This window comes from Macaca fascicularis, chromosome 20 (genome assembly GCF_037993035.2).
Source record: "Macaca fascicularis isolate 582-1 chromosome 20, T2T-MFA8v1.1".
Lineage (NCBI taxonomy): Eukaryota > Metazoa > Chordata > Mammalia > Primates > Cercopithecidae > Macaca > Macaca fascicularis.
In genome coordinates, this window is record NC_088394.1 from 20554712 (window position 1) to 20574270 (window position 19559).

Consider the following 19559-nt stretch of genomic DNA (forward strand, 5'->3'; position numbering starts at 1 on the left):
TCTCCCTTTCCCAAAGCCTTTATTCTCTTTTGTTTATGTGGCTTGGTAATTCCTGCACCCAATTTCTAGATCCTTCCCATCCTTCAAAATTCAGCTAAAACATTTCTTCCTTTGGGAAGCCACCGTTTCTCAGCTGGATATAATCTCCTCCCACTTCTGAACTTGTGTGTTTCTACTTCCTCTGTTATTTATTATTATTATTTTTTAATTTATTTGTTTTCTTAGAGACAAGGTCTCACTATGTTGCCCAGGCTGGTCTTAAATTGCTGAGCTCAAGTAAGCCTCCTGCCTCAGCCTCCCAAAGTGCTGGGATTACAGGCATGAGACACCAGGCCCAGCCTAGTATTTTTTTCTTTCTCTGCGGTAGGAATTTATATGCATATCTCAACTTCTCTATTCTAAAGTTGAGGGCAGGATCTATGTCTGATCATCTCTCTCCTCCAAAACACCTGAGACAGCGTATAGTACCTAATAGGTGCTCAATAAAAATTTATTGATTCAGCCCGAAAGTATTAATCGTAATCTGTATAACCCCGAATGGAGTTGCTAATGAGCATACAGTTTATTTTAGACACTCAAAATGTCAACCTTGCTACAACAGAAATATTGACATAGAGCTATTTCCAATTCCCTACAAAAGCTCTAACCCAGGATACCCTCATAAACCACAGCGCCTAATGAAATTGTCATAAGGCAGCTGTAAAGTACGTCTAACACAGAGGTTTCTAGATCCATTTAAAGATGACTGATGATATCTGGTGAATACCTACTGTATATCAAACACCTATAAATTCCCCCTTTTTTTCCAGACACAGGAAGATTTTACATTTCCCTTTGTGTGGAATTTTAGAGTGAGATTGGCTTCCACTCCTGGGTTTCTTCCGCTTAGCAAAGTAGACAATTACAATGACATTTATAGATTGGTCCTCTTTAGAGAGCTAACAATGCAATTCAGCACCATTGGTTTCTATATTTTTGAGCAAAAGGCCAATTGTTCATCTTTACTTCATTTGGAAAACTTAACCATTTATAACCAGGTAATTTTTAATTTTTATCACTTTTTTAAGGTAAAACGTGCACATGGCATAAAATTCAAAAGAATATTTATCGATTTTTAGGCTACCTAAATTCAGGGAATGCTATAGTGCTTTGAAAACTAGGACTTACTGTTTTCAGTGTCTTTTTTTTTTTGAGTCAGAGTCTTGCTCTGTCACCCAGGCTGGAGTGCAGTGGCATGATCTCGGCTCACTGCAACCTCTGCCTCCCGGGTTCAAGCAATTCTCCTGCCTCAGTCTCCTGAGTAGTTGGGACTACAGGCATGCACCACCATGCCTGGCTAATTTTTGTATTTTTAGTGAGACGGGGTTTCACCATGTTGACCAGGCTAGTCTCGAACTCCTGACCTCAGGTGATCTGCCTGCCTCGGCCTCCTAAAGTTCTGGGATTACAGGCGTGAGCTACCGCGCCTGGCCAGTGTTTTTAGTTTTCATTTCGACTTCACTAAAACAGTTTCATGAAAAAAGTTCTTAATTAGGTCAACAAAGCCTTTTGTCTTTGGAGGTGCACCTTGCCAAGACCAAAGAACAAAAGCCCATATCTGCAATGAAACATATAAGCCCTTGTATGTTTCAAGCCAAAGATTGAAAACAAACCTTTTCCAACCCCTTCCTTGTAACAGAGAGGATGAAAACAATGATTCCTTCTCCTCGAACTGTAAGCCATATGTATTTCATTTTATGCAATTTTTCTTTACATTTTCTTAACAACTTCTCTACTTCTGTACATTTTTACCAACTTAATACTGATTAATTATCTCAAGAAAGTTTGCTATGTATTTAAGGAAATTATTTTTAAAATTATTCCAATCCACCGCTGGACTGGACTTTATAAGATTTTATTTACAGTTTTATATCTCTTTAAAAATTAAAAAAGGATACCTATTAATTGTACATATTTACGGGATACATATAATATATAGTGAGATCATGGTAATTAGCATATCCATCATCTCAAACGTTTACTTTTTTTTTTTCTTTTTGAGACAGAGTTTCACTCTTGTTGCCCAGGCTGGAGTGCAATGGTGTGATCTGGGCTCACTGCAACCTCCGCCTCCTGGGTTCAAGCAGTTCTCTTGCCTCAGCCTCCCGAGTAGCTGGGACTACAGGCACCCGCCACCACGCCAGGCAAATTTTTGTATTTTTAGTAGAGATGGGGTTTCACCATGTTGACCAGGCTGGTCTTGAACTCCTGACCTCAGGTGATCTGCCCGCCTTGGCCTCCCAAAGTGCTGAGATTATAGGCATGAGACTGCACCCAGCCACATTTACCATTTGTGCGTGTGTGTTGGCAACATTCAATATCCTTCTTCCAGCTAAAAGAAGGCATTTTTATAAACTAACAACTGCCTGATGTGGGTGCAAGTCAGGCATTTCACTTTGTGCCCTGGCTCACAGCTGAGGACATACACGACAGAATCCTGGCTCTAACCAGGTAACCAGGTTATACCCCTCAAAAGGTCCAAGTGCAGGTCTGTGACATACTTTGTGTATCATGAAAAGGGAAACGAGGTCCTCAAGCGACTTAATGACCAGCTCCCTGAGCTGCAGCGACATGAATGATGCCACAGAAGCAAAATATTCCTCAATGTTTCGACAGGAGTCATAGTTGCTCTTAGGGGCGAAATGAACCCAGTACTCCTTCCGTGAGGTAAAAAGCTGGGCACAGGTGGGGATCCACCTGTAAAGACAGAAGGTGTCCACGTGAGAAGCTCTTCTGGGCTCCGAGGAACCCTCTTGCCATGCCCCCTGAGCTCAGTGATGAGGCAGATGGGCTCATGTCCCACCAAGCAGGCTCGCAAATCAGTACTTTCAATTTCCGGTCACCTTACCTGCCATGCCTCTTTCTTGGGAAAAAAGTAATAAGATTTGAATTAACAGGTTATTCTTCCATTGAGAATACCCAAATGAAAAGGGAATATTGGTGGCACATCCTGCTGAAAGAATCTACAGTTTCTTCATTATAATCAGAGATTGGGGTAAAGGGGCATAAGGAACTAGAATGTTCTGTCCAACTTCTCTCTCTCTAGCAGCTGCCTGGCCTCTGATTCAGACTTCATAGCGGGAAAGAGAACAAAGAGCGAAGAAACAAAACATGAAAGGAGAAACTCCACTGTGGCCCTGGCTGCTCAGAAGTTGATGGTAGAAATCAGAAAACCAAAAGAAGAAATAGCCAAGTGTGGTGGCTCATGCCTGTAATCCCAGCACTTTGGGAGACCAAAGTGGGCAGATCACTTGAGGCCAAGAGTTTGAGACCAGCCTGGCCAACATGGCAAAACCCGTCTCTACAAAAAAAAAAAAAAAAAAATTAGCTGGGCATGGTGCACGGTGGCACACACCTGTAGTCCCAGTCACTTGGGAGGCTGAGGCAGGAGAATCACTTGAACCTGGGAGATGGGAGGTTGCAGTGAGCTGAGATCGTGCCACTGCACTCCAACTTGAGTGACAAAGTGAGTGGAACTCTGTCTCAAACAAACAAACAACAACAAAGAAGAAGAAGAAATAGATGGTTCATTGTTTCTTTCCTCCCATGTCCCCCAGTTTCTAATTCCCAGTGGAAACCACTGGCCTTTTCATCCTATCGCATCTTTTCTCTGATTGCTAAAAAGGTACTACTCTAGCAGTCAGAGAAGCACTACTACTGGTTGTAGTCATAGAGGTATGAGATTTATTGAGCAGCTATTATGTGCCAATGATTGCATCTACAATTTCTCTGCTAATAGAAAACCCATCCGCAGGTATTATTATCACCATTTTACACAAGGGAATTTCTCTGGCTGTGGAGGTAGTCTTGCAAGCATTTGCAAACGAAAAAGGAATTGTGTAAATGTAAGAAACCCTTTTGCCTTGAAATCTTGAGGCTGTTTATCTGGACCATCTGAATATAAGTCAATCAAATGCATTCCCCTGTAACACAGCAAGGTCTAAAGCAGGGGTCCCCAACCTCTGGGCCACAGACTGGTTGTGTAGGAACCCGGCTGCACAGCAGGAGGTGAGCAGCAGGTGGGCGAGCGAAGCTTCATCTGTATTTACAACCACTCCCCATGGCTTTTGTTACCGCCTGAGCTCTGCCTCCTGTCAGATCAGCAGCGGCATTAGATTCTCACAGGAGCGTGAACCCTATTGTGAACGGCACATGCGAGGGCTCTAGGTTGCACACTCCTTAGGAGAATCTAATGCCTGATGATCTGTCACTGTCTCCCATCACCTTCAGATGGGACCGTCTAATTGCAGGAAAACAAGCTCAGGGCTCCCTCTGTTTCTACATTATGGTGAGTCGTAGAATTATTTCATTATCTATTACAATGTAATCATAAAAATAAGGTGCACAATAAATGTTGTGTGCTTGAATCATCCCAAAACCATCCCCCTGCCCCAGTCTGTGGAAAAATTGTCTTCCACGAAACCAGTCCCTGTTGCCAAAATGGGCGGGGACAGCTGGTTTAAAGGATCCCAGGAGGAGGAAATGGGGGTGACAGTCTCCCAAGGAATGGTGATGGGGGAGTTTCAAGAAGGCAGAGGGAGACCAGGCGTGGGGCAGAAAGCAGCTGGACATGAAAAAAAGAGGACACGAGGCCGGGTGCGGTGGCTCATGTCTGTAATCCCAGCACTTTGGGAGGCTGAGGCAGGTGGATGACAAGGTCATGAGATTGAGACCAGCCTGGCTAACACAGTGAAACCCCGTCTCTACTAATAATAATAAAAAAAAAAATCAGCTGGGCGTGGTGGCACGCGCCTGTAGTCCCAGCTACTTGGGACGCTGAGACTGGAGAATTGCTTGACCCCGGGAGGTGGAGGTTGCAGTGAGCTGAAATTGCGCCATTGCACTCCAACCTGGGCAACGGAAAGAAACTCCGTCTCAAAAAAAAAAAAAAAGACACAAAAGGATGCTGGTGGGACGACCCCCAGGCTGGGTACCAGCTTCATTTCAGAGGGTTTTCAGTCTTTAAGGTATCATGGTGCATCCCCACTCGGAGGGCAGATACTGACTTGTTGAGAAGAGTCTGGTGCGCCTCCAGGCAGTGTTTCTGGATCACATCCCAATATTCCTGAGGCTGCAGAGGCAATTTTCCCGCTAGTATTTCTGCTGTTCGAACAAACCTGAGGTCTCTGAATCTGCCAAAAGAGAGGGAGAAATTTCCTAAGCTGAAGAACGCTTAATAACAAATCCCACAGGACAGGTTCCAAGGGTGTGTGTGCATGTTTCTCAATGAGAGAAAAGTTAAGCAGAATCAAAAGAATTCCAGGATATGGGAAAGATCCTGAGGAGGATATGGGAGGCTGAGGAGGGAGGAGCTAAGTACTAAAGAACGCTTGCAGGGAGGGGACAAATGAGGTGACCCAAGAGTGATCCTGAGCCTTAGATGTGCCTCACTCTGCATGAGCCATCGAAGGGGGGGTTGTGGCACCAGCTGGAGACTCAGCTGGCTAAGAACTTGGGTATCAAATGGACGAATCAATGTTCTTTACAACAGTGAAGACCCAGAGGCCAGGACCAAGCAGATCACCATCTTCATCATCAAATGGGATTCACCCAAGCCTCTAGGTGAGCTCTTGAAGGCAACTTTGAGGACTGCTTTGATTTAAAACAAAGAGCTTATGGATCCCAGCACTTTGCAGGCTAAGGAGGGAGGATGGCTTTGAGCTCAGGAGTTTGAGACCAGCCTGGCAATATAGTGAGACATCATCCCTCCAAAAACAAAAAAGCCACGCTGGGTGTGGTGGTGCACACCTGTAATCCCAGCTACTTAGGAGGCTGAGGCAGGAGGATTGCTTGAACCCAGGAGGTCAAGGCTACAGGGAGCCCTGATTGCATCATTGCACTCCAGCCTAGGTGACAGAGCAATACCCTGTCTCCAAAAAGAAAAAGGAAAAAAAAGCCTATGGAGCCAAAAAAGCCTCTTTAAGCCCTCTAACTCCTGTCACTGTGAGGGCGAAGAAAGACCAACCAGTGAGAAGAAATGAGACTTTTCTCCATTACAAGGGTTATCCTTTTAACACCTAAGTCAGATTCTATCTGCTCAAAACCCTCCAGACTTCCCATTTCAGAGTAAAAGCGTGCCTAGTGACTGGGGCCCACTAGGTGCTTTGCACCCTGTGCCATCTCTCTTGCTCCTGTCTTGCCTGTCACCTCCCCCCACCTCCCCACCCCAACCTCCTCTCCTACCCACCTCCCTGACTCACGATGCTCCACGCTCACCTCATACTGTTTCCAGGACACGCTCACCTGCTGCTGCTTGATTCCATTGCACAGGCTGTTCCTGCTGCCTCCAGTACTCATCCCCCTCGACTTCTACGGGGCTGACCTCTTCACCTTCCAGCCTTGGCTCAAACGTCACCTTCACAGTAAAGGCTACCATGGCTGGGTGTGTGGTTGTGCAGGCTCTGCCCGGTCCAAAGGGCCAGAATGGGTGAGTGCTCTGCTTGTCAAGAAATGCACCCTGGGGCCAGGTGCGGTGGCTCAGGCCTGTAATCCCAGCACTTTGGGAGGCCAAGGTGGGTGGATCCCTTGGGGTCAGGAGTTAGAGACCAGCCTGGCCAACATGGTGAAACCCCATCTCTACTAAAAAAAAAAAAAAAAAAAATACAAAAATTAGCCGGGCCTGGTGGCAGGCGTCTGTAATCCCAGCTACTCAGGGGGCTGAGGTAGGAGCATTGCTTGAACCTGGGAGGCAGAGGTTGCAGTGAGCCGAGACCATACTGCTGCACTCCAGCCTGGGCAGCAGAGCAAGGCTCTTTCTCAAACACAAAAACAAATGCACCCTGGTGTTAAGCTGCATCCATCCCATCAGTGGAACAGGCGTGGCGGGGAGCTTTGTTAGATTCAAACAAGTATTTTATGGGCAAGCAGCCCCACCCCAGCCCCACACAAACCACACTCCCTATCCCCATTACTCTGGCTAATTTTTCTTTTCATAGTACCCATCACCTTCTAACATATTATCTAATTTATTTACCTAATATATTTATTGTTTGTTTTCCCCCTAGAAAAAATGAACTTACTTCTGTTATCTACTGTACTAAATCAATGCTTAGCACATAACCAGGACCTGGCACCTATTTGTTAAACGAGTGAATGAATGAATGACTAAATGAATGAAAGAAATAAACGAACTCACAGTTTGGAAGCCAAGAGAGAAAAGGGCCTTTGGACCTAATATATGTTTATTTTGTATCTTATGCCTGAGTGACACCTCCTAGAACTACTGATGCTAGAGTTGTCCAGAGTATATCAGTAGAATAGAGCAGCTGGATAAGGAAAAGCAAAAACTAACAAAAAGCTCTCATCAAGCCCTCCATTTTTTTTTTTTTTTTTTTTTTTTAGACAGGGTCTCACTGTGTCACTCAGGCTGGAGTACAGTGGCGCAATCTTGGCTCACTGCACCCTCAACCTCTGGGGTTCAAGCAATTCTCCTGCCTCAGCCTCCCAAGTAGCTGGGACCATAGATGCGCGCCACCATGCCCAGCTAATTTTTGTATTTTCAGTAGAGATGGGGTTTCACCATGTTGGCCAGGCTGGTGTCCAACTCCTGACCTCAGGTGATCCACCCACCTCAGCCTCCCAAGGTGCTGGGATTACAGGTGTGAGCCACCATGCCCGGTCAAGCGCTCCACTTTTTTTTTTGTTTGTTTTTTTCCTCCTATTAACCCATCAGGCATAGCAGCTAAATGTCGGTCAACCAAGGATGTGGCTGTCTGGTCCTATTGCATCAGACAGTTGCAGAGGCCACCATTCATACTGTGTTCTACGTGAATGATGCCCCCTAGAGTCGTGCAACATGGCAGCCCTGTAGTAGGAAAGAGAACCAGAAAAGTGCTGGCTACATGTTCATGTTCATGGACCACTTCTCCACGCCATGCTCATGCCACTCAACAGGGACCCCCAGGGCAGATCCCCACGGCCTCTGTGAAAGCAGCTGTGATGAGGTTCCCGTAGGTTTCTGTAATGAGTCCAGGCAGAATTTTACTTTGATCTACAATCGCCGGGTGTTCCACTGCAGGAAACACCACCACTTCCCCTGGGGGCAGGTTCACCAAGACAGACACAACGCTCCTGGGCGTGGTGACTTATACAGTGCGGCCACTCAGTGAATATTTGTTGAATGAACAGATAAATCTCCTTCTGCCCTCTCCTATGACACGCTTACTTTCGCCTGTTTCTCCCAGATCGATGGATGCCCTGTCCTTTGCCACACTTCCCAAGTCCTCTTTTTAGCTCAAAAATCCACCAATTCTCTTCCTGACGTCTATTCCATTCATTTATAAATCGCTCCTTTAAATGATCCCTCCTTGTCACCACTTCCCAAACTGGATCTTCGCCCAATTTCTCAGCTCATCTAAATTCTTGCCTCTCATTTTCATCATTCATTTTAATGACCAGTTAGGCATTTCTCCTCATCCTCCCTAAATACTGAAGGCTGCATTTCTAGTTCTTTTTGGTGGAGGTGATGAGCTTAGTTTTCACCTTATCTCACCAGGCATAAAGCACTGCTAGGCAAGGATAAGGCCAGAGGACCTCACTCACCACACATTGGACAGCCACCCCTAATGTGGCCTTTGACCCCACTTGATAATTCTGTTACTCAGCTTCCATAGAATCCTAACAAACTTCCCACATTGGCCAGACCAGATTTCCTATTCTTTTCTCAGTCCACAATCCTCACTTTAGCCTTCAACCCCCACCCACCTTTCATTGATCACTAAGAACCTGAAGTTAAATAGTGCAGGTCACATAAGAAAATAGCTCTATATCATTTCCTTAACCAATCTTTCTCACTGCTAATTTTTTTTTTTTTTCTTTTTTTTTTTGAGATGAAGTCTCGCCCTGTCACCGAGGCTGGAGTACAGTGGCACGATCTTGGCTCACTGAAACCTCCACCTCCCAGGCTCAAGTGATTCTGCTGCCTCAGCCTCCCGAGTAAATGGGATTATAGGCACATGCCACCACGCCTGGCTAATTTTTGTATTTTTAGTAGAGACAGGGTTTCACCATGTTGGCCAGGCTGGTCTCAAACTCCTGACCTCAAGTGATCTGCCCGCCTCAGCCTCCCAAAGTGCTGGCATTACACGCATGAGCCACCACGCTCAGGCTCTCATTGCTGATTTTTTTGGTTCAGTTCATAAAATTCTTCTAAATGATTTCAGTTCACTTTGGTGTTTCTGTTGCTGGCATAATCTTCCTCAGAGAACCATGAAAAACAAGTGGTAAAAAGCCTTTCTTCTCAGTGAAGCTATAGGCTCAACAATTTGCCGTCTTTGCTACATGATCAGTGTAAACTCACATACATGTGATTATCTGTTATCTTCTTAGCATGAAGTTCCTGGCAATTCACCTAGCTCTGAGACTGACTTCCTCACGAGTTTCTATGTTATTTTTTGAGTTCATAAACACGCTTGCACTTAAAGCGATACGTTCATTTGTTGAGCAACTACTGTCTGCCAAGCAGTAGTCTAAGCACTTTCCTTACCTAACAGCTCCATGAGGTAGGTATTGCTATCATGGTATTTGCATGTAGAAAATAGGGTCAGACTAGGTGGTGGCTCACGCCTGTAATCCCAGCACTTTGGGAGGCTGAGGCGGGAAATATTATAGAGGCCAGGAGTTCAAGACCAGTCTAAGCAACATAGAGAGACCCTGTTTCTACAAAAAATTTAAAAATTAGTCAGGCATGGTGGCGTGCACCTGTTGTCCCAGCTACTTGGGAGGCTGAAGCGAGAGAATCCCCTGAGCCCGAGTTTGAGGCTGCAGTGAGCTCTAATCACACCACTGCACTGCACCCTGGGTGACAGAGCAAAACCCTGTCTAAAAGAAAGATAGAAAGAGAGAGAGAAACAAACAGGGTGACAGAGGGATTAATTTTCTTCAAATTATACTGTTAATTAGAGACACAAGAACCAGAATTCAGATCCTATTCTACAAATTATTATTTTATATGCTTCACCTAGTTAGAAAATTACTTATTCTTTCTCAATGTCCTGACTGCTGAAGGGTACCTCCAAGGCTTTAGAAAATTGAATTCAGTTCAAAGAAGAGAATACAGGTATTTCTTTTCACTGGTGGGCTCTGTCTTAGGTTGACCTCACCCCCTCATTCCTTTTTAAGATAAAAGAAAACTAAGGATTTGAAAAACAAGGAGGTTCTCCAAGTCACAGGGCTCCCTTAAGACTGAACATGTTCAAAGCTACAGATCCTCTCAAAACAAAATACATGAGCTGCTAATAAGTTCGGCCAATCAAAGTTAAGTAAGCATATCTGCCTCTAATTTATCTAATAAAAAACTCAGATGGGGGCAGTTCATCATTTCATTAGCCTGGCCTTTCAGTGAACTCCGGTGTCTTCATTCTCTCACCAGGATTTGTACCCCTTCGTGAAGGGCTCACTAAAAAAACCACAGTCTTCCACCTCCAGGGCCACTGCAATTGATACATAGATAAAACAAATAGCCATCCAATGGATTAGTATGCAGCCATAAAAAGGAAGCCATAAAAAACAAGCTTCAATGTGGATGAAGGATGATAACGTTGTTCACTGAAAGACACCAGACACAAAAGATCATATATTGCATGATTCCATTTCTTTTTTTTTTTTTTTTTTTTTTTGAGATGGAGTCTCGCCCTGTCACCCAGGTTGGAGTGCAGTGGCACAATCTCCGCTCACTGCAAGCTCCACTGCCTCCCGGGTTCACGCCATTCTCCTGCCTCAGCCTCCCAAGAAGCTGGGACTACAGGCGCCCGCCACCACGCCCGGCTAATTTTTTTAATGTATTTTTAGTAGAGATGGGGTTTCACCGTGTTTGCCAGGATGGTCTCAATCTCCTGACCTCGTGATCCACCCACCTCGGCCTCCCAAAGTGCTGGGATTATAGGCGTGAGCCACCGCGCCCGGCCGCATGATTCCATTTCTATGAAATGTCCAGAAAAAGCAAATCCATAGAGACAGAAAATCGAGTAGTGGTTGGGAGGAAATGGGGGAAGGTGAGAATGGGGAGTGACTGCTAATGGGTTTCTTTTGGGGATAATGATAATATTCTTGAATCAGACAGTGGTGAGGATTAAACAAACTTGTGAGTATATTAAAAACTATTGCATTGTGTACTTTTAAAGGATGAATTTTATGGAATGTGGATATCTCACTTTTTTAAAAAATGAAAGAGTGAAAAAAGGTGGCTTCTGCCTCATCTGGACTCCTACAATTTTTTTTTTTTTTTTTGAGACAGAGTTTCGTCAATTTAATCATTGATAAATAATACCTGAGAGATCACTGCCTGCCAGCCCTGCACTGGCACTGAGTTACATAAAGGAATAAGACCGTCCGGGCATGGTGGCTTGCACCTGTAATCCCAGAACTTTGAGGCACCGAGGTGGGCGGATTGCTTGAGCTCAGTAGTTTGAGACCAGCCTAAGCAACATGGTGAAACCCCGTCTCTACAAAAAAAATTACAGAAAATTAGCTGGGTGTGGTGGTGTGTGTCTGTGGTCCCAGCTACTTGGGAGACTGTGGTGGGAGGATTGCTTGAGCCTGGGAGGAGGAGGTTGCAGTGAACCGAGATTGTGCTACTGCACTCCAGCCTGGGTGACAAGGTGAGATTTGTCTCAAAAACAAACAAACAAACAAAAAGAAATAAAACCCAAGCCCGCACACATCTCACAGGCTAGAGGGAGACAAATAAGTAAACATTCTATTATGACTGAGGGTGAGCCAGGCGCGGTGGCTCATGCCTGTGATCCTAGCACTTTGGGAGGCCAAGGCGGGTGGATCACCTGGGATCGGGAGTTCTAGACCAGCCTGACCAACATGGAGAAACCCCGTCTCTACTAAAAATACAAAATTAGCCAGGCATGGTGGTGCATGCCTGTAATTCCAGCTACTCGGAAGGCTGAGGCAGGAGAATCACTTGAACTGAGGAAGCAGAGGTTGCAGTGAGCCACAATCGTGCCATTGCACTCTGGCCTGGGCAACAAGAGCAAAACTGTCTCAAAAACAAAAACAAAAACTGAGGGTGATGTTGTCATGGATGTAATGCCAAATTAACAATTACTAGTGCTTAGGTTATACTGGATACTGTTTTAAGTGCTTTGGATGTAGTAAGTTATTGATTCCTCTTATCAATCCTATGAAGTGGAAACTTATTAACATTATCACAAATTTAGAGATAAAGAAAGCATATATACACACATATATGCCTGTGAAGCAGCAGAGCTAGGAGTTAGACCTGAGCAGGCTGGCTCCAAGTCTGTGCAATTAAGCAGGACACTCCAGTGCTTACAGATAGGCACGGGGTGCCCTGGGGACACAAAGGGGGGCCACATAAGCCTGCAAGGAGAGGTGTCACTTATAGTTCACGTGCACATTTGGGCTAGGATTTTTTTCGTTCATTTCTCTGCACTGTCAGGGCTCCTCCCACTGCGTAGGGCAGAATAGGCTTGCTTATGCATGGATGCGGTAAAGAAAGGGAATGAAAAAAAAGGGAGGGACTTCTTACTCTGCAAACCACAGTTCCTTCAGCCTGAGCATCATGGGGTTCACCGTGTGCAGATGCTCCTCGTTCCACTTCTTGGCGCTCCTGTAGACACTGTGCCAGGGCACAGGGGCCCGGATCACTCTTTGAGGAAACAAGCGGGGAATGCTCTCAATAAAGAGCCGTTTTCTCTCCATTGGGTCCATGAGGATGTAATCAACTACAACCGGAAAGGGCAAACACCTCGTTACTAAGCTGTAAGGGTTGTGCTCTTGGCTTCAACTCGTTTTTTTGTTTGTTTTGTTTTTAATATAAAACAGTGAGACCCCGTCTCACTACATTGGCCAGGCTGGTCTCAAACTCCTGGGCTCAAGTGATCCTCCCACCTCAGCCTCCCAAAGTGCTGGGATTACAGGCGTGAGTTATTATGCCTGACCTTAGCGTCAACTCTTTTTTTTTTTTTTGAGACGCAGTCTCTCTCTGTCGCCCAGGCTGGATTGCAATGGTTCAATCTCAGCTCACTGCAACCTTCACCTCCGCCTCCTGGGTTCAAGCGATTCTCCTGCCTCAGCCTCCCGAGTAGCTGGGATTACAGGTGCCTGCCACCACACCTGTCTAATTTTTTGTATTTTTAGTAGAGACGGCGTTTTGCCACGTTGGCCATGCTGGTCTTGAAATCCTGACCTCAGGTGATCCACCTGCCTCAGCCTCCCAAAGTGCTGGGATTATAGGCATGAGCTAGCACACCTGGCCTTAGCTTCAACTCTTAGAATGTAAATGAGCCTCTGTCCATTTGCAAGGTCATGGGTAATCCCCTGGGTATAATTCAACTGGGGAAGCTTCACTCTTGGTGTTTGTTTTCTTTCTGAGGGTATTTTACAGGAAGGAGGAGGGTGACTTCATGGAGTGGAGCACTTAGAATCTGGGGTTGAGCCCTGGTAGGTGTCTAGTATCATGCATGACAATGACATAGGATTTGCTGATACCTCATTAATCACTGATTGATTTCTCACACCAAAATAGATGCACACACAAGAAAACCCACCATGGATGATACCATCCATTACACTTAGAAATAGAAATTTAGAGACCAGATGTTTTACATACTAAGAAAGATTGGTAGAAAGCTTCATAGAGGAAGTAACATTTGTGCTGGGTCATAAAGAACAAGTAGCAGGTCGGGTGCGGTGGCTCACACCTGTAATCCCAGCACTTCGAGAGGCTGAGGTGGGCGGATCACTTGAGGTCATGAATTCGAGACCAGCCTGGCCAACATGGCGAAATCTCATCTCTACTGAAAATATAAAAATTAGCTGGGAATGGTGGTGCGCGCCTGTAATCCTAGCTACTCAGGAGGCTGAGGCAGGAGAATCGCTTGAACCCAGGGGTCCGCGCAGGTTGGTCTGGAAATCCTGACCAATCTCTGCAGTTGCAGTGAGCCGAGATCACACCACTGTAGTTCAGCCTGGGCGACAGAGCGAGACTGTCTCAAAACAAAAAAAAGAAAAAGAAGAAGAAGAAGTATAGAATCTCGGACAGGTGTGATGGCTCATCCCTATAATCCCAGCACTTTGGGAGACCGAGGCAGGAGGATCTCTTGAGTCCAGGATGTTCAAGACAAGGCTGGGCAACATAGGGAGGCCCTGTCACTAAAAAAAAAAAAAAAAAAAAAAAAAAAAAAATTGTTTAAACTTTACAAATGTAGAATCTCAGGCCCCAGGTTCAGATCTACTGAGTCAGAATCTGCATTTTAACAAGATCTGCAGATTACAGGGATGCATGTGAATATGTGAAGTGCTGGTATAGCCATCAGTGATGGTAGGGGGATGGGGGAATTTGAATTAACGGTTGAATTATGTTTTGGGTATTTCCAGTGGAACCAGGGTGGTAAATGACAAAGTGAGAAGAAAGAAGGTGCCTTCCAGGCCAGGCATGGTGCCTCATGCCTGTAATCCTAGCACTTTGGCAGGCTAAGGAGGGAGGATTGCTTGAGCCCAGGAGTTCCAGACCAGCCTGAGCAACAAAGCAAGACCCTGTCTCCACAAAAATAAAAATAAAAAAGAAGGAGGTGCCCTCTACACCTACTACATAGAAGCTTCTACTACATAGAAGCTCCCCAGCCCCCTTTATGCCCACCAGCCTTACCGATGCTTTTCATGAGGCTACTGTAATAGTCATTCTCCTTCTCCTGCACGAGGACCACCATCAGGGGCTCCAGGAAGGGACTTGTCAGCAGCGTGTTAGAAATCAGGTTTGAAATCCGAACCATCACTTCACCCTCCTCAGGGGCAATCATGTCTTTGCGAATTCCATTGGTCAGATAGTAATTATATCTCTTCCATAAACAAACCACCAGCAAGAAAATGGTCATGATTGGATCATGGGCTCACCTGTTCTGCCCATCAGCTGCCAAGGGACCCCATTCACACAGCATTCGTCCGCCCCCTTCGCTTGCCATAACCATGCATTCTGGGCCTGTCGCTTCACACTCATGGCAAGGAGATCACTGGAAAATTTTTCCCAAGACTTCAGAGGATTCAACCAAAACCAGAGCGATGTCAGTGGGGTATAAGGAAGGATTTGCCAAATACCACCCAGATAGGAACAGTGGAGTGAGTGCAGAGTCCAGGGATGGAGGTGGCATATCTGGTGACCTTTAAGAAGAGGAATGACAGGCCAGGTGCGGTGGCTCACACCTATAATCCCATCATTTTGGGAGGCAAAGGTGGGCGGATTACCAGGTCAAGAGTTCAAGACTAGCCTGGTCAATATGGTGAAACTCTGTCTAGCTGGGCATGGTGGCCCACGCCTGTAGTCCCAGCTACTTGGGAGGCTGAGGCAGGAAAACTGCTGGAACCCGGAGGCAAAGGTTGCAGTGAGCCAAGATTGTGCCACCGCACTCCAGCCTGGGCAACAGAGCAAGATTCCATCTCAAAAAAAAGAAGAGGAATGACAAGTTCCTAAAATGGCCTCGAATTGTTCACCCTCCTGAACAGCAATGATCCACTATAAAACACTTTGATCCTGTAGCTTGTAGCTGTCAGTGGGGAAAAATATCCCCAAAGTCCAAGATCTACAATAGTTCTTTTTGTTTGTTTGTTTTTTGAGACAGAATTTCACTTTTGTTACCCAGGCTGGTGTACAGTGGTGCAATCTCAGCTCAATGCAACCTCCGCCTCCCGGGTTCAAGTGATTCTCCGTGCTCAGCCTCCCAAGTAGCTGGAATTACAGGTGTGCACCACCATACCCAGCTAATTTTTGTATTTTTAGTGGAGACGAGGTTTCACCATGTTGGCCAAGCTGGTCTCAAACTCCTGACCTCAGGTGATCCACCCACCTCAGCCTCCCAAAGTGCTGGAATTATAAGCATGAGCCAGCGCACCCAGCTGATAGTTCTTATTCAAGCAAGGGCTTTTGAGTTTCGAAAGCAACCTAAACACACAAATGAAACAAAAATGGCCAGTGGAACCTAGTGACTTCAGGAAATTTTGTATATTTAGGGTTTGCCTCTGAGCTGCTGCATGGCTGAGTGGCTCTGGGAATGACTAATTTCAGACAGAGGAGAAGCACAGAGTGTCAGGAAAGGACTTGATGTCTGTTTTTAAGTTTCAGATCAGAAGAGGTTGCTGGCGGGCACGGGGGTTCCCGCCTGTAATCCCAGCACTTTGGGAGGCCGAGGTGGGTGGATCACCTGATGTCAAGAGTTCAAGACCAGGCTGACCAACATGGTGAAACCCTATCTCTACTAAAAATACAAAAATTAGTCAGGTGGGGCGGTACACACATGTAATCCCAGCTACTCGGGAGCTGAGGCAGGAGAATCACTTGAACCCAGGAGCCAGAGATTGTAGTGAGCCGAGATTGCGCCACTGCACTCCAGCCTGGGCAACAGAGCAAGACTCCCTCTCAAAAATAAAAATAATAATAAAAAAAAACTGCAGAGACTTTAGTATCAGCCAGACATGCTTTAAGTCCTAGTTTTGTCTCCTGCACTGTAGCCCTTGGCACATTGCTTAAACAGTCTATACTCCACTTTCCACAACTGGACAATAGAGATAACCATAGAACCCAGGTCTCAAGTAGGGTCAAGTAGCTAAAGGGTTTAGCATGGAATTTTGCCAACAGCACATAGTCACTGTGAGTTTTTATTAATCATTTTATTATACACCCTAAACTCACAACACATTTGCTCTAAAGTTTTGTTGTTCTTTTAAGACTGGTTGGAAACTCCAACATCTATCTAGAGCCAGACAGGTAATGTTAATAAGTGAAAGTTGTCTAGACCTAAGAAAATAATAAGGAATGGTGGGAACTGTGATGAACTGAAGAGTGTATTTCTTATCTAAAGGAGGTAGCTACTGCTTAGCACCAAATATTTTAGTTTTCTCAAGAGAAGTTGGAAAATGTAGCCTATGTGAGACTTTCCTCATTCTTTTTTTTTTTTTTCAGATAGGGTCTTGCTCTGTTGCCCAGGCTGGAGTATGGTGGCATGATCATAGCTGGGATGCCTGAGGTGTCAGAGAAGGGGACCAAGGGATAGGCTGTCTTGTCCCAGAAAGGGCTGCCCAGACTGGAGTGTAGTGGCACAATCATAGCTGACTGCAGCCTCAGCATCCCAGGCACAAGTGATCCTCCCACCTTAGCCTCCCAAGTAGCTGGGACCACAGATGCATGGCACCATGCCCAGCTAATTTTTGTAGAGATTGGGTTTCTCCATGTTGCCCAGGCTAGTCTTGAGATCCTGGGCTCAAGTGATCCTTGCCACTCCTCCTTCTAAAGTGCTAAGATTACAGGCATGAGCCACCACACCCAGCCACCTCATTTTTTTTTTTTTTGAGATGGAGTCTCACTGTGTTGCCCAGGCTGGAGTGCAGTGGCTCAATCTTGGCTTACTGCAACCTCCACCTCCCAGGTTCAAGCGATTCTCCTGCCTCAGCCTCCTAAGTAGCTGAAATTATAGTGCCTGCCACCATGCCTGGCTTTTTATTATTATTATTATTATTATTATTTCATTTTTAGTAGAGACGGGGTTTCAGTATGTTGGCCGGGCTGGTTTTGAACTCCTGACCTCAAGTGATCCACCTGCCTTGGTCTCCCAAAGTGCTGGGATTACAGGTGTAAGCCACCATGCCCAGCCACCTCATTCTTAAAACACATCTACAGGCCAAATTCAGCCTATGATAGAGATCCCAGATAAAATATGGGATGCTTTGGGATATACTTATACTAAAAAGTTACTCATTACCTAAAATTTGAATTTAACTACATGTTCCATTTTTTGTCTTGCAAAATCTGGCACTCCTAGCCTATGGGAGTGCCATTTTTGCAACTTACATCCTAAAAGGACCCAAGGTATCAATTTCCATCACTTACTAGGGCAGAGAACATGCACACACACTCTCTTTCTCTCTCACTCGCACAAGCACACAAACATGCGCCCTCTCCAGTAGCCTGTCTTGCGTCTAGACTTTGGTGTTTTTCAAACATTTCCCAGGTGATTCTGCCGTTCTCCCTGAATTTAGAATCACCGAGATGCCGGGAGCAATCTTCAGCAAACTGAGGGAAAGGGGGCAACAAGAACGTACCTCCAGGTCCGATTCAGAGGGCTTCTTTTCTTTACTTTCCATTTCCATCTCCTGCTGTAACATGACATCGAGCTGCTGTTCTGGACTCATTGGTCTGCTTCCTGGGAACGTCAAAGATGGCTTTCCCTCCTTCTTCATGGGTGAGAAGATTGACGTCTTGAAGGCCAAGTTGATCCTGAAAAGTAGACACAGCTCAGCCCTTGGTGTTTGGTTCTCCGGAGAGGTGCTGTGGTGTCGCCTACATTCCCTAGCCTGATGAGTGTGGTTCTGCAACAGAAGCCCCTCTCCTCTGTGTCATCTAATGTCATGTGTGTATACCTCAAAGATGACCGTAACGACTGAACACCTCATAGGTATTTCAGCATGGTTTTGTTCAGTTGGTTTATTTTGTTTACAATCTCAAAAAGCCTGGCCAACATGGTGAAACCATGTCTCTACTAAAAATACAAAAATTAGCCAGGCCTGGTGGCACGCACCTGAAATCCCAGCTACTCGGGAGGCTGAGGCAGGAGCATCGCTTGAACGTGGGAGGTGGAGGTTGCAGCAAGCTGAGATCATGCCACTGCACTCCAGCCTGAACAACAGAGCAAGACTCTGTCTCAAAAAAAAATTTTTTTTTGGATTAAGGTGATTGGTGGACAAAATGTGATTATCTGGGAATGCTTTGAAGCCAAGAAACAGAGTGTGGCTTCAGTGAGACCGCATCCTTCTTCCGTTCAGCCCACTGTCCTGCCTTCTCTGGTGCCCACAGTGACATCTTACCTAGTGGAATTCTCTTTGTTTCTGGAGGAAAACTTCGTTTTCTTCCTTATGGGCTCTGATGAGCTTTTATTTGCTGGAAGAATGGAGAAGAAAGACATCAGTGATGGGCAATGGCGTTGGGCCGTTCTCCGTCCACAGGGGCATGACTCTTGGAACAGTCCAGGAGCACACTAAGGGGAGTGGACATGGTATGGCGCAACAAGGCAGGAGATGTGGGCTGAGGTCCCATGTGCATCACTGATTACCTGTGTGACCCTGAAGAACTGGCTTTGTCACTCCAGACCTCAGCTTCCTCAACTGTAGAGTAGGGATGTGCATATCTTCCATTCATCCATACATTTGGCAAGAATTAACAACTGCTCGTTTCATGTATTCTCCAATATTGTATACTCTATTTTCTAAACACCTGTTATATTACTGTTTAATATTTATCTTTAAGTAGACTTGGGCATTTAAACTTAGTACATTTGGACAGGCACGGTGGTTCACGCCTGTAATCCCAGTACTTTGGGAGGCTGAGGTGGGCGGATCACCTGAGGTCAGGAGTTCAAGACCAGCCTGGCCAGCATGGCAAAACCCCATCTCTACTGAAAAATATAATAAATAGCCAGGCATCGTGGCGACCACCTGTAGTCCCAGCTACTTGGAGGCTGAGGCAGGGAGAATTGCTTGAAGCAAGAGGTGGAGGTTGCTGTGAG

General features: G+C 45.7%; 1 protein-coding gene across 1 annotated transcript in view; it reads right to left on the reverse strand.

Annotated features, from left to right (window-relative positions):
* The window catches only part of DNAH3 (dynein axonemal heavy chain 3), a 205269-nt gene that overhangs the window by 176775 nt on the left and 8935 nt on the right, over window positions 1-19559 (reverse strand). Inside the window, exons 4-9 of the mRNA XM_045383002.2 lie at window positions 18862-18934; window positions 18100-18274; window positions 14660-14849; window positions 12539-12734; window positions 5046-5171; window positions 2541-2736 (exon numbers count right to left, since the gene is read on the reverse strand). Coding sequence (XP_045238937.2) covers window positions 2541-2736; window positions 5046-5171; window positions 12539-12734; window positions 14660-14849; window positions 18100-18274; window positions 18862-18934 — 956 coding nt within the window. The remainder of the gene's footprint in view (window positions 1-2540; window positions 2737-5045; window positions 5172-12538; window positions 12735-14659; window positions 14850-18099; window positions 18275-18861; window positions 18935-19559) is intronic.